Source organism: Phyllobates terribilis, unplaced genomic scaffold (assembly GCF_046119375.1).
Source record: "Phyllobates terribilis strain yellow unplaced genomic scaffold, ASM4611937v1 Scaffold_1__5_contigs__length_1240528914, whole genome shotgun sequence".
Lineage (NCBI taxonomy): Eukaryota > Metazoa > Chordata > Amphibia > Anura > Dendrobatidae > Phyllobates > Phyllobates terribilis.
In genome coordinates this window covers 1,094,024,951-1,094,037,459 of record NW_027362761.1, presented here as the reverse complement: position 1 = coordinate 1,094,037,459, position 12,509 = coordinate 1,094,024,951, and the positions used below count along the sequence as shown (strand labels likewise).

Genomic DNA, 12,509 nt, shown 5'->3' with positions numbered 1-12,509 from the left:
CTCATGGGGTTCACCCAAGAGACCCGGGCGGCCGCAGCCCAGCGTGCGGAGTGCTGCCGACAACAACTAGAGGTCTTCAACAAATAACGGCGAGAGAGGCGGGTCCGCGAGGAGCGGCTGCAGGTCCAAAGTGCGGAGCAGAAAAGCCGGACCCGGCGAAAACCCCCGTGCAGCCCACGGTCCCCGCGCCACCGGGACTGTAATCAAGTTCCAACTGGAGCACGGCTGGGGCTTTATCAGGGATCACAGAACCCCCGGCGACGTCTTTGTTACCCGCAGGGATGTCGAGTCCCATCTGCCAGAGGGACACCGTGGACGTGACCTTTACCTGGGTGACGAGGTCACCTTCACCCGGCATCAGTGTGCCAAAGGACCGTACGCCCTTCACGTGCACCGATTGACGGAAGAAGAGCTGCGGTATGAGGGAGATCAAGAGGACCCGGACGGGTTTGAAGATTACCTTCAGGAAGGAGCAGGAGGGCATCGTTATCACTGAACGGTAAAGAGAACTGTATAAAGTTACCCGTCGGGGTACAAGAACTGTTGTCAATTTAAGTGTGGTCCCCGTTGGGACTAGTGTGAACTGTTTATCTGTGTGTCCCTATCCCTAATCAGGCTGAGGACTGTGAGCAGCCATCCCTTATCCCCACTGGCCGAGGACTGAGAGCGGCCATACCCTGTAAATAGTTGCGCTTCCTAAGGCGCCCCCTACCGGTTTTATAGGAGAACTGCTGTTTTTCTTCCAGTGACTGTGGCACTTTACCTGGTCACAAGTGGCACCGTGGCCAGAAGATCAAGAACATTTTATATGAAAAAGTTTTATATCAAAAGTTTATACTGCTAGAATAATATATAAGAAGTTACCTGTCATGTTATATTTGCTGATAATGTTTATGATGTTTTACCTGTTAGTGTATGTTTTAAAAAGTTTGTATGTTTTGGTATGTTTTACTCTTTTACAGCCCGAGGACGTGCTGTGATTTACCAGGGGGGAATGTAGCACCCTGAGGACTCGGCTGCTACAGGGGTATTGCACCTCGAACCAGAGGTGTGGTATTCCACTCCCGGGTAAGGATGGAGTGTGGGACTGAGCTCAGATAGCTGCATGCACTACACTCACCCCATTTCCGGGGGACAGAACAACGGTACTCCCACCAAATAGATGTGCAGGTACGACAGCGTCTGTCCCTGGCTGGAGTGGGAGGGGGGGGGAGGAACATCCCAGTAGTGTAGGGGCAGATAGGGGAGGGACTCTGGGCATAGAGGTAGGAGCCCATTGGGTGCTAGTCACCTGGGCTCACACATAGAGGGAGTATATATGGTGGGCACCATCTTGAGACAGGGAGAGTCAGAGGGAGAGTTCAGAAAGGAGCTCAGCCAGAGAGGGCTGACAGGGAGCTGTGGCTCCGGCTGGGCCCAGCTCCAGGGCCAGGCCTGTAGTGGAGAGGAGGAGGAAGAAAGGCCCAGAGACGCAGGACAAGAGGGAACCCTGAGATCCCACAAGTTAACGGGTGAAGGGTTGGCAGAAGAGGGTACCGGATCCCAAACTGGCAGAGGCAAGATATCCTTAACCAGGAACTGGAGGTCGTGGTCAAGCTTTGGCACGACCCTCACCACACCCACCAGGAAGGCATACCACGAATAGGGTCAGGAAAGCCAGATAAGGTTTTACCACCAAGAGGCCCGAGGGAGCCGGACAAAGGTGGGTCCCTGGTGGGAACGGCCAGTAGGAAGGAAGAGAGGGGAGCTCAGGACCACGCTCTGGAACTGCCTGGGAGTTGGCAGAGTCCCACACCTGGTGAACGCAGCACGGCTCGGGTGGTCACTAAAGGCCGGAGTGACCGGGGCAACACCTGTGAGTAAAAACCCTGAAACTGCATCACATGTCTCTGAGCTTTCTTGCTGCACCATCGCTACCACCTTCATCTACTCTTGCTGCCCTGAGGCCGTACCCCTCCCGTTGGGGGTTATACCATCTACGCTGCACAACCATATCACCAGCCTCAGCGGACTGTCCTGCAGCAGCAGCCCTAAAGCTGCATTCAACGGGTGGCGTAGTCGTACAACACCCTACTATTCAAGACACTGCCGCTCAGCTTGACTCCCTGGGCACGGACCGGGTCGCCGCCACGAGACTACTACCCCCATCTGATCCGGCTCCGGGTAAGCCCCCGTGCGCGCGATGCCGCACGACACAGCAGGCCCAGGGGCGCGTCACTTACATAATGGATATTAATACATTTCTGAATATATAATATACATATATATTTTAGGTATAAAAAAACCCTACAGAAAGTGAGTACTTATCAATACCAACATTTTTATATAGAGAGATGCAAATAAGTTTTTCCCCCTATGCACACTTGGCTAGGCTGAGTGCATGTGTTCCATATAAAAGAGGACAATCCACTTTTCACATGAGAGCATGTGCTGCTCACAATTATTTTTGTGTGTGCATAAAAGATACGATCCAGTGGTAAATGGGCCTTTTCTTGTTTGCAAACACAATTGAGGTCAATGATTTTTGAGCCTCAATATCATTCATAATTCTCTCCATCAATAAATCCAATATTTAAAGGGGTTGTCGGATCTTAAACTAAAAAGTCTGCAGTTACTCTGTGTGACTGCAGACCTGTCAATCCTCATATCGCACACTGTGCACGCTGTGAGGATTTCCCAATGCTGACGGGACTACTGCAGCTTAATCAATCAAATCGGGGCCTCTAACATACATATAATCTAAAATATACTGTACACACAAAATAACTCCCAAAAATCACAACCCAGAAAAAATTGTCAACTGCCGCTTATTGGCTGCAGCTGGCACATGACACAATGTCACATCACTCTGCGGGAATAGCTGCACCAACATTTCTGGAACAGCGCTGATGCAGGAGGAGAGTGTACATTATTTTTACTTTAATTGGGGTCCTGAATTGATTAAGCCGTGTCTGTCCAGTAGGGCCTGTGCACATTTGTCGTGATTTTGTTGCATTTTTTTCTGCGAAGATTGGTCACAAAATCTGAAGGTTTTACCAGCAAAGTGAATGAGAACCCTGAAGTCTCATGCGCATGTTGCTTATTTTTTGACTTGCAGATTTAGTGCAGATTTCACCCATACTAATGAGTGGGGAGAAATCTGCAAAAAAATGCACCTATTTTACGCTGCATTTTTCCAGCCAAGAGACGCAGAAATTTCTGCAGCTAACAGTCAACATGTGAACATACCCCAAGTCGTAGTGTTTGCTTGGTGCAATCTTACCCCTAGCAGTAAATTCTCCCAGATCTGACCATTTCTGCTTAGGTGTTGCTCTGCAGAAAGCTCGGCTGCTTTTGAAGTTACTTATTAATCCCAGGTACCAATGACTGACTTGTACAAATCGAGCATTTCACCGGCTGCTGATTTCAGGGTGGGGGGTTGGGGAGGCCCAATCTTCATATCTGTATTTCTGTCAGATCGGCAGAATGAGGCTGCAAAGTGCAGCAATTTGAAAGTGACCTCTGATCTGAAATGTTTGTATAACCCTTTATAGGAATTGTGAAATAAAGGTTTACAGTGATTGTCAAGGATTACATGACCCATCACCGACTGCTGCACAGGGTTAATGTAATAAAATTATTCAAATGTTTAACCAGGGTTTAGGGCGAAAAGGAGATCTTTGCACCTTGCATGATTTGGGTAAATTTATAACATGCAATCTTACGGGTTTAAAAGCACAATAATAGCTAAGGTGACGGCAATAGCAATTGTTCGACACTTCAGCAATAACAGCTATAGGTTTAATCATTTCATTTCCTCTTGCCCGACTCGCCAAACTGCTTCTTGAGGCTTTCTTTAAAATTTTCTTTTCTGGCTCTTAAAAAGGCAAGGTCTTTTATTTTTCATGCCCCCCCAAGCATGTTGTGTTGACTTTTTAAACTATTTTTCCTCATTAGGACCAAGCTCCCACATGTCTGAAACCAAAATAAGACCGTGTCCAATTATTGTATTTATTTTATTCAGTTTCCCCATTTTTTAAGGCATTTTTGGTGCAGATAAGAAGCAGCTTTTATAGCATAAAAATTGGGATTCTGCATATAAAAATGCAACTTTGTTACAACCAGTAAGAACTGTTATTATATGAGTGGTCATACCCATGGATACCCAAGATACTGTAATGCCCTGCATATGAGGTAAGCAACATAGCAATTAGAAATATAGTATAGTTCTTCTGATTTGCTAATATTATTACTACACCGACTACATATTCGGATAGGATCTTGGAGATGGGAATACCCCTTTAACTTATCTCTCTGACCGCAAGGCCAGAGATCTGCTCTTCTGTGTGAGGCTACTCAAAGAATACATCATCTGAAGACCTACCCTTCCTAGCCATTTTCTAGACCTGGCACTAATTCACCAAGTTGGCAGACAGCCGTGAGCAACATGTAGCTCCAGAGTTACAGGTTGGGGACCTTTGGTTTAGATGAACCTTAAAAGCAGGCATCCATGACATCCTGTGGATAGCCCATAAATGTCTGAGATAGGAATGCAGATTTAAGCCTTCAAAAATAAATCATTTTGCCAAGCCAACGGACTCCAGAATTTTTGCTATTTTGGAAAGTCCATCTTTGATCATCACATTGGGTTGAAATATTCTCCCTCTATTGTAGAAATTGTTAACTTGCATAAGGTTTCCCCTCTACACAAAACATGAGAATTACAAGTCTCTCCCCAAAAAAACATTAAAGGGGTTGTCCGGTACTTTTTTTTTTTTTTTTTTTTTTTTTTTTAAGTTGCCCAATGTATTCAGCATGTGGGCATAAGTATCTCTGTAAAGGCCTTGTATTGCAGATAATGCCTGTGAGCGGCGCCATCACTGGCATCACATAACCCCCCGGCGGCAGCCAGCGCTGACATCCACTGACGTCACGACAAGTCCAGGCTGGAATAACCCTGCCCACAACCCAGCAGCCACCACGGGGACCCCAGCGCTGAGTCACGCCTCACTTGTCATGACGTCAGCATGGGGTCACGTGATGCCCGTGAGCGGCCAAGGATAGCGCCGCTCAGAGGCATTATCTGCAACACAAGGTATTTACAAATATACTTATGCCCACATGCTGGATACATTGGGCAATTTAAAAAAGTACCAGACAACTTCTTCAAGCAGAAATCCAGAAAAGATCGGCCAAAAATTAATGACCCAAGGGTCAAACTTTTACTCTTAAAGAAATCTTGACAACACCGTAAGGAAAAATGTTGTTCAATACCCTTATTTCTGTTCATTTATTAAAAAACTTTAGCTACATAAAACTCATTGGGTCTAGTTATATTTTTTTTTTATACCTTTTGGTAATTTTATAATTAATCTTGTTATCATACAATGTACCAATACTGTGACCCCAACAATGAGCTGTCATTTTATGAGAATCCATTATCAAGTGTTCAATTCCCATACAGTGCCTCCAATGGGGAAATACAGCATTACACAATTCCTGTTAGATCAATGAACTCTCCATATAACCCTCTTTGTAGCAGTTAGAATACATACGATTATGGTCATAGAAAGGTTTGCTTTCATGGCCATAATGTCGTTTTTAGGGGCCCCATACACAATAGATAGCTGTGGCCCAAATGATGTTTTCTTGGCATCCATCTCTCCTGACTTCTCCATACATAAGAGTGCTTGCATTGCCGACCGCTCCTGTTCTCTATGAGAATTACGTAGCTCAGCATAAAAGAAGTACACCCTAACAGATTTGTCAGTTAATTCTGAAAGGAAACGACAGGTTAACATTTTCTATGAGATACCATACTATAAAAACACTCCCACAAATGTGGGCCCATTGATTGCAAACAAGATTTGTTATTTTGCACACCCAAAAAGTAGTTTTCCTAACAAATGTATTCAAGACCATGTTACAAAAATGAGTATTTTCCAATAAAAGTCTTAGGAGCAAAGCTAAAAGTTTAGACTACAAAATTCTTGTCAACAATTCAACCATAGGAAAGTTTAATTGTTCATTTATCAGGTGTCTAGAAGACATCTGACTATGAAAGGGTTTACGTAAAGAAAACCCCTTCCTATTTCATGCTGTCAGCAATGGCACCATATAGAAGAGAAATGACAAGACCTGAAAAAGATTTTTTTACACAAGAATGGGGAAGGCTACAAGAAGATCAGTAAAGCTTTATTCAGTCAGAATACCGTAGAAAAATTAATACAAAAGGGTATGTGCACGCGGTCAGGAGCTGCTGCGGGTTTGAAGCTACGTGTTATGCAGCGTCAAACCTGCAGCAGCCAGATGTTACAGCACAGTGGATGGATTTCTAGAAATCCCATGTCCACTATGAGTCTCTGGGCACCTGCAGAAACTGACATACGGTGCATCTTTCAGACCAGCAGCATGTCAAATTCTCTTGCGGGTCTGCTGGTGAACTTTCCCCAAAGACTTGCATCTAAGAGGAAAGTCCACATGTGAAAAAAATAAAATGAATAAATGGCGCCGCTCATTTGCATAATGAGCGGAAGCCGCGCGGCTATTCTGCAGTGTCGGGGCCGCAGGCGGCTCCTGACCATATGCACATACCCAAACAAAGATGGAACTGCGACCATCTCACAGACATCCAGGCAGACCATGGAAGTTAACACCTAAACAGCAGTCTTCTAATGAGGATTAAAGAAAACCGACATAAGTTCATAGCAGATAGCTATAAAAGTAGAAAGCCAAACCTGCTTGAATTTTTCCTATGACAATATGGTGTACATTGCAGAGGAATGGCATGTATGGGTGTTGTCCAGGAAGGGAAGACTCTTCTAAAGCCCATGCACAAGAAAGCCTGCCAACAATCTGCCAGAGCCATGCTGAAAAGTATGAAGACTACAGGGACTACACTCTGTGGGATGAAACCAAGAAATGCTTTTGGAACGGATGGCTTCAAAGCTTCACATAGGGGAGTATAAGGAAAAATGCCCTTACGAGGGGCTTCATGAGAGCTGCTGGTGTCGGGAAGTGTCTCCTGATCTGAACCTAAATCGAACACCTTGGAGAATTCTGAAGAGACAAGAGGAGCATCACTCTCCATCCAGTGTCCAGGCTATAAAAGAGTTTGTTCTTGAAGAATGAAAAAATATAGCTGTTGTAATAGGTTGCCAACTTGTTCATCCATGCCTAGAAGACTTGGTGCTGTCCTTAAAGCACCACTCCAGCTTTTTTTTTAGCTCTGGAATGTAAGCCCCTGGTCATATATTCACCTTCCAGCGGCTTCACATTTTACAGGCGCCACGCCATTCTCACGGTGCCATCTTGTGACAGTAGTTTTGGTCGATGTTAAGGCCCCCATAAATGTGCTGAAGCCGCAGATAGACGGATTCGGCTGATGTTCTAATGTATATGGGGGAGCCGGCCGACTGATTGTCGGGGGGAGATGTCGCACATGTCCGATTTTGAACTGCTGATCACATTGTTCTCCCTTAAAAGATGCCAGTCGACGTCTTTCTTATAGCGAACACAGGAGCGCTTGGCCAAGCTAACGCTCCTGTGTATGAGAGACGGCTGAGATGGCTGTTGGCAGAACAATCGGCTGAAGAATCATTTGGCCAACAACTATCCTATATGTATGGCCGCCGGCCTTAGTCCAATGTATATGGGGGGGGCATTACTATTGTGGAACTGCATAGCAGCCATGAAAACCAGTATCTACAACCTGCTGAGAGTCTTAAGTACCAGACAGACAACAAACAGCTTACACAGTCTAAAATCAAAGAGTCAGGGGAGCCATATAATGGGATTAGACCCAGAACAATGCATACATTGTGCCTCATAACCCCTTCAGTGCAAACACAGGTAAAGAAACACTGACCATTCTTTATCCTTTCAATTGATTCAGGTTAAAAAAAAAACAAACAAAAAAAACACCCCAAACCATTTACAACTGAAGGGATTTAACAAAAATTAAAACTGAATTGAAACTAATTACTAGATTAGAAAGTTTACTCCACCTTAGATTAGCCTACCTCCTATCAGTTACACTATCTTATCCGTAGTTAAGTGCTACACCATGTAAAAACAACGCCAAGGACAAACACATGTTTTTCCATGTAGCAGTCACTCCCCGAGAGCTGATACGTATTCAATGTCTTTTATAAAACTGCTCTATAAATTTCACATCGGCGCTGTGCACCTAAAAGCAATTGTATGGAAGCTATGGCAAGAGTCTCAATATAGACAGGAGTTTCTTGTATGTATAATCAAGTCCACACCGAATGACAAGGATTTCCAAAGACGTTTCATTAAAAGGTCAACAAGTTTACCGATTTTACCATTATTCACCATATGGACTAGGAAATCACATGTTTAAGACGTATTCATTTACTACATCTCTAGATTACATCCAATAACGGATCGTAGAGATGGTAATATTTGGGCCCAACTGCAAACTATTCAAAACTGTCAAAGTTAGACAGAACATTTATTAGATTTTTCTTTATTTAATCTAATGGTGTCTTTCATAATTTTTAATATGCATTTCCTTCTTATTGGTATCACCAGCGACTGAAGAATATAAAATCAGCTGCAAATCTAATTCCTTAGGTATTTGCACATACAATTCAATGGAAAAACAGTCCAGTCATACTCTGAATTGTAAAACGCCCACCTTTGTTCCTTATCTTACTTGTCAAGCAAGTTATGTAGGGCGAAAACCGCAAAATGACTACTGTAAAATATAAATATATATTTTATACACACATACACTACATTTTACCGCATAGGCCATCATACATGCCCAATTGCATTCCAGTAACATAACATTTTTCAAAGGCGTTAAAGGTCATTCAGAAAAACACAACCCAAAAATTGAAATAAAAATCTACTTTAAAAGTCACACATATGTATAGAAAACAGCACTCAGAAGTGACTTACCAAAAGTAAATTATCCTTTCTATACCTCATTAGCTTATACTATTAATTAGAAATATGATCACGTTACATTAGCTGGCATTCATCAATTTCTATCTTTTTGACAGTGTACCACTAGGAGAATTACATCTCAAAAAAAACCCCAAAAAACAAAAAAAAACACTATACATGAGATAAGAACGTAGTAAAACTACACCGTGATTATTCATTTTTTTACAGTCAATATTAAAGTAAGAGCAAATGAGCAATAGAACTACCTCATCCCGTTACATTTCACACGTTCCCATTCTATTTAATACAAAGTGAAGTTTGTAATTTGAAAAAAAAAGAAACTTACAGGCTACAAGCTTTTCCATACCTCTCAAGCCTTGCTGACAGGTCAGTAGTACAGAACGCCTCTGCTGGAGGAGTCACTCTCAGTCACAGGATTTTTAGCTCATGCATATGTTTATTGGTCAGCAGCAAAGGACCATTTACATTCCTTGGAAGGTATTTGCTCAGGGCACCTGAAATGAGTTTAAGTAGGTGTGGTTGGCTAGGAGAAGGCGTAACTTACATCTCCCAGATGCTGGACAGCCTGTAAGCACCTTCACAATGAATGTTCGGCTCACACTGAATCTGTTTTGTTATTTTTGCCATAACAAGAAAAATCGAGACATGACCATAAAATTGCCCAAAGAGCTTGGAATTTAGTATAAATATAGCCTTTCAAGGTATAATGACTGTCAGCACAGAACTGATTTAAGTACAAACAACTCTACCCTAGCACAAGGCGTTGTGCAAACAGCGTTACCTAGCAGATAAGATAAAGCAGCCAATGAGTTGGCAGCACAGTGATCTTAGATAGGGTATGTGCAGCTTTATATGAACAAACTGGTCAACAGGCACATACCCAGTGGTTGAGACATTACCTGGTCCATACGACCTAACCCAAGCTTCATATTAAACTATAGGACTTGTTCATGGTCAGATGTATTTAAAAGTTGAGAAAAATGCACTCCTACTGGGCAGCAGGGTGGATCAGAGGTTAGCACTGCAGCCTTGCAGCGCTGGGGTCCTGGGTTCAAATCCCACCAAGGACAACATCTGCAAGGAGTTTGTATGCTCTCCCCGTATTTGCGTGGGTTTCCTCTGGGTTCCCTGATTTCCTCCCACACTCTAAAGACATACTGATAGGGGATATAGATTGTGAGCCCCAATGGGGACAGTGAGGATCATGTCTGTAAAGCACTATGGAATTAATGGCACTATAAGTGAGTAAAATAAATAAAAAACAACACCAAACATTTTATATATTTTTTAAAGCCCAAGATAATGTTCTCTCTCCCGAATGCACTAAAAAAAAAAAAAAAAAGAAAAGAAAAAAAAAAAAGGTGTCAGAAAAAAGTGTAATGGGATGTGGTCAGTTGTAACCCCCTCCAATAGGAGAAATGCCCCCACAGACCTTTCCCTGTCACTCCGAGCCAAAATGCCACAGTAAGGGTCAGAGACAAGTAGCCTCTCCTAGCCAAAGCTAAGGGAGACACAATCTCATTCCTAGCATCTCCCTGGGCTCCCACCCAAGTGAAAACTAGGAGCCATCGATGGTCGATTCCCTTCTTGAGGCCAAAACATTTTGTTTGTTTAAGGTGTCTAATCAGGCTCTGCTCAAATGGTAATGGGATTCTCAGATGGTTCTGCAGCGAAAACAAGAGAACTTCATGAAGGGCTGGGGCAAGAGTAGGTGGGCATATCCAGAATATCTACTCTAGAGGCCTATCCTAGTAACCGGTTCAGTAGTAAATATGACGCGCTCCCTGGGCCGTGGGGTACTCTGTGTCGGGCCGGGCGTTGCTAGGGGAGATGTCACAGTGGCGGTGACCCGGTCCGTGACCCAGGGCGGTCAGTAAAAAGGGGTATTTACAGGGGAATTAAAGTTCTTTTTTTATACAGTTCGTGACGCCACCTGTGGTATGCAGCTAAAGGGAGCCGCCGCTGCGGAGCAGGTCCTCTGGAGCTGATGTTAATGCAGCAGAGTTAGTTCAGCTCTCCACAGGTAGAGCTTAGCTCCAGAGCAGTGAAGATGTTGCTGTTATGGAAGTAACACTCATGGTGCAGTGTAGTGCAGGGGGTGATGGTGTGTTCCTTCTGGCAGTCTCCCTGCACCTCACACCCAGTGTCCCAATCCAGTGACCGCGGACTTTGTCGGGCGACGTCTTCTCTGTCCCCTGGGTCCTCTGTGGCCACCTTTCTGGTGATTAGATGTGGCTTTTGGCTGCAGTACCTGAAATACTGCAGCCTCCGGTTTCCTAGTTAAGGCTGAAAGAACTCTGCTAGTTTAGGGACGGGTCCCCTCTGTGTGACCTGACCCCTCCACCTCCTGGCAGATTCGGGCGTACGGGTGGCCTCCAGCACTACCCGTACCCCTGGGGTCCCTTCCACGTTCCTGGAGCCTTTCTCCTGCTCCTCTCTCCCCCTTCAGTCTTGGGCCTCTCTGGCTAGGCCCTCCTCCTCCTGAGCAGAGCTCCTACAGAGCTCCTGCTCCTCACTGTCCTCCTCTGACTGAACTCTCACACCCAAGATGGCTTCCCTCTTTATACTATTCCTAACAAGTGCTCCCCTGATTTACTTCCTCCACCCACACCCACTACATGGTTCCCCCTACTTTGGCCCCCCCCCACTCCAGTCAGGGAAAGGGCTCAGCAGGGAAGCGACGCATCTTGCCCCTCCTGCTGGTCTGGAGTAGTGTATTGTTGGATTCAGGTGTTAGGGTCCTGAGCTGTACTCCTTCCTTACCCGAGAGTGAGATACCATACCTCTGGGTGAGATGCAGTACCTCTGTGGCGACTGAACCCACAGGGGCGCCACAGATGGACATATCCATATTATCAATTCTACAGGCCTGCCCTGCTACACTGTTCATGCGACTCAGACAAGGTGTGTGACCAGAAAACGCTTGTGTGACTTATCAGGAACTTTCTGTCACACAACAATTTTAGAGGTTTTGTTAGTGTCGGAATGCAGATTGGCCCCTGTGCGACTTGCATATGACCCAGGTGGCGTGTGTCTCGCTACCCGAGGCCAAATGTCCAACCATGTTGGACTTTTTGTCATTGCTGTGTTGCAGTCATGGTAGTTCACAGGCCCCAAAGCGCACAATCATTAAATGTGTTTCAATGTGATTTTCATGACGTGTGAAAGTATCTCAGCGTAGCCTCATGAAGTCTGTCCTGGTAACAGGTTCCCTATAAACTTATTTGACCCCAACTTTGTAAACCAGTTCATTCACTGTAGGAAACTTGAATGCTATAAAAAGTCAATATACAAGACAACTGGGTAGGTCCAAAGTTATGTACATTCTCTATAATCTTCATTCCCAACTTTATTTATAAGTCTAAGAACTTGTTCACACACTTTTTTTTCCCGTGAACAAAAACAAGCAGCATTTAAAGTACCAGTAAAGTGAATGTAATGTCTGAAATCTCATACACATGCTGCTTATTTTCTCCTTGGGGATTTGAACCATCAATGCATTGTCAGCATGTCAAGTCTTTAATCGTTTTTGTAGCAATTTCACCCAAATAGATGGAAAAAAATACAAGTAAAAATGCATCAAACAAAACTGT

At 44.3% G+C, this 12,509-nt stretch overlaps 1 protein-coding gene across 11 annotated transcripts in view; it reads right to left on the bottom strand.

Moving 5' to 3' along the window:
• Positions 1-12,509, bottom strand: part of RBM47 (RNA binding motif protein 47) — a 173,067-nt gene that overhangs the window by 32,122 nt on the left and 128,436 nt on the right. Inside the window, exon 1 of one of the 11 annotated variants that reach the window (XM_073645750.1) lies at positions 9,263-9,418. The exons of 7 other annotated variants lie outside the window; for them this stretch is intronic. Coding sequence is in view for 1 of the 4 variants with exons in the window: in XM_073645743.1 (XP_073501844.1) it covers positions 9,162-9,166 (5 nt within the window). In the remaining 3 variants the exon portion in view is untranslated. Of the gene's footprint in view, positions 1-3,262; positions 3,286-9,161; positions 9,205-9,241; positions 9,419-12,509 lie in introns of those variants that run through there. 3 more of the 11 variants (XM_073645769.1, XM_073645743.1, XM_073645782.1) reach the window with 3 other exon arrangements.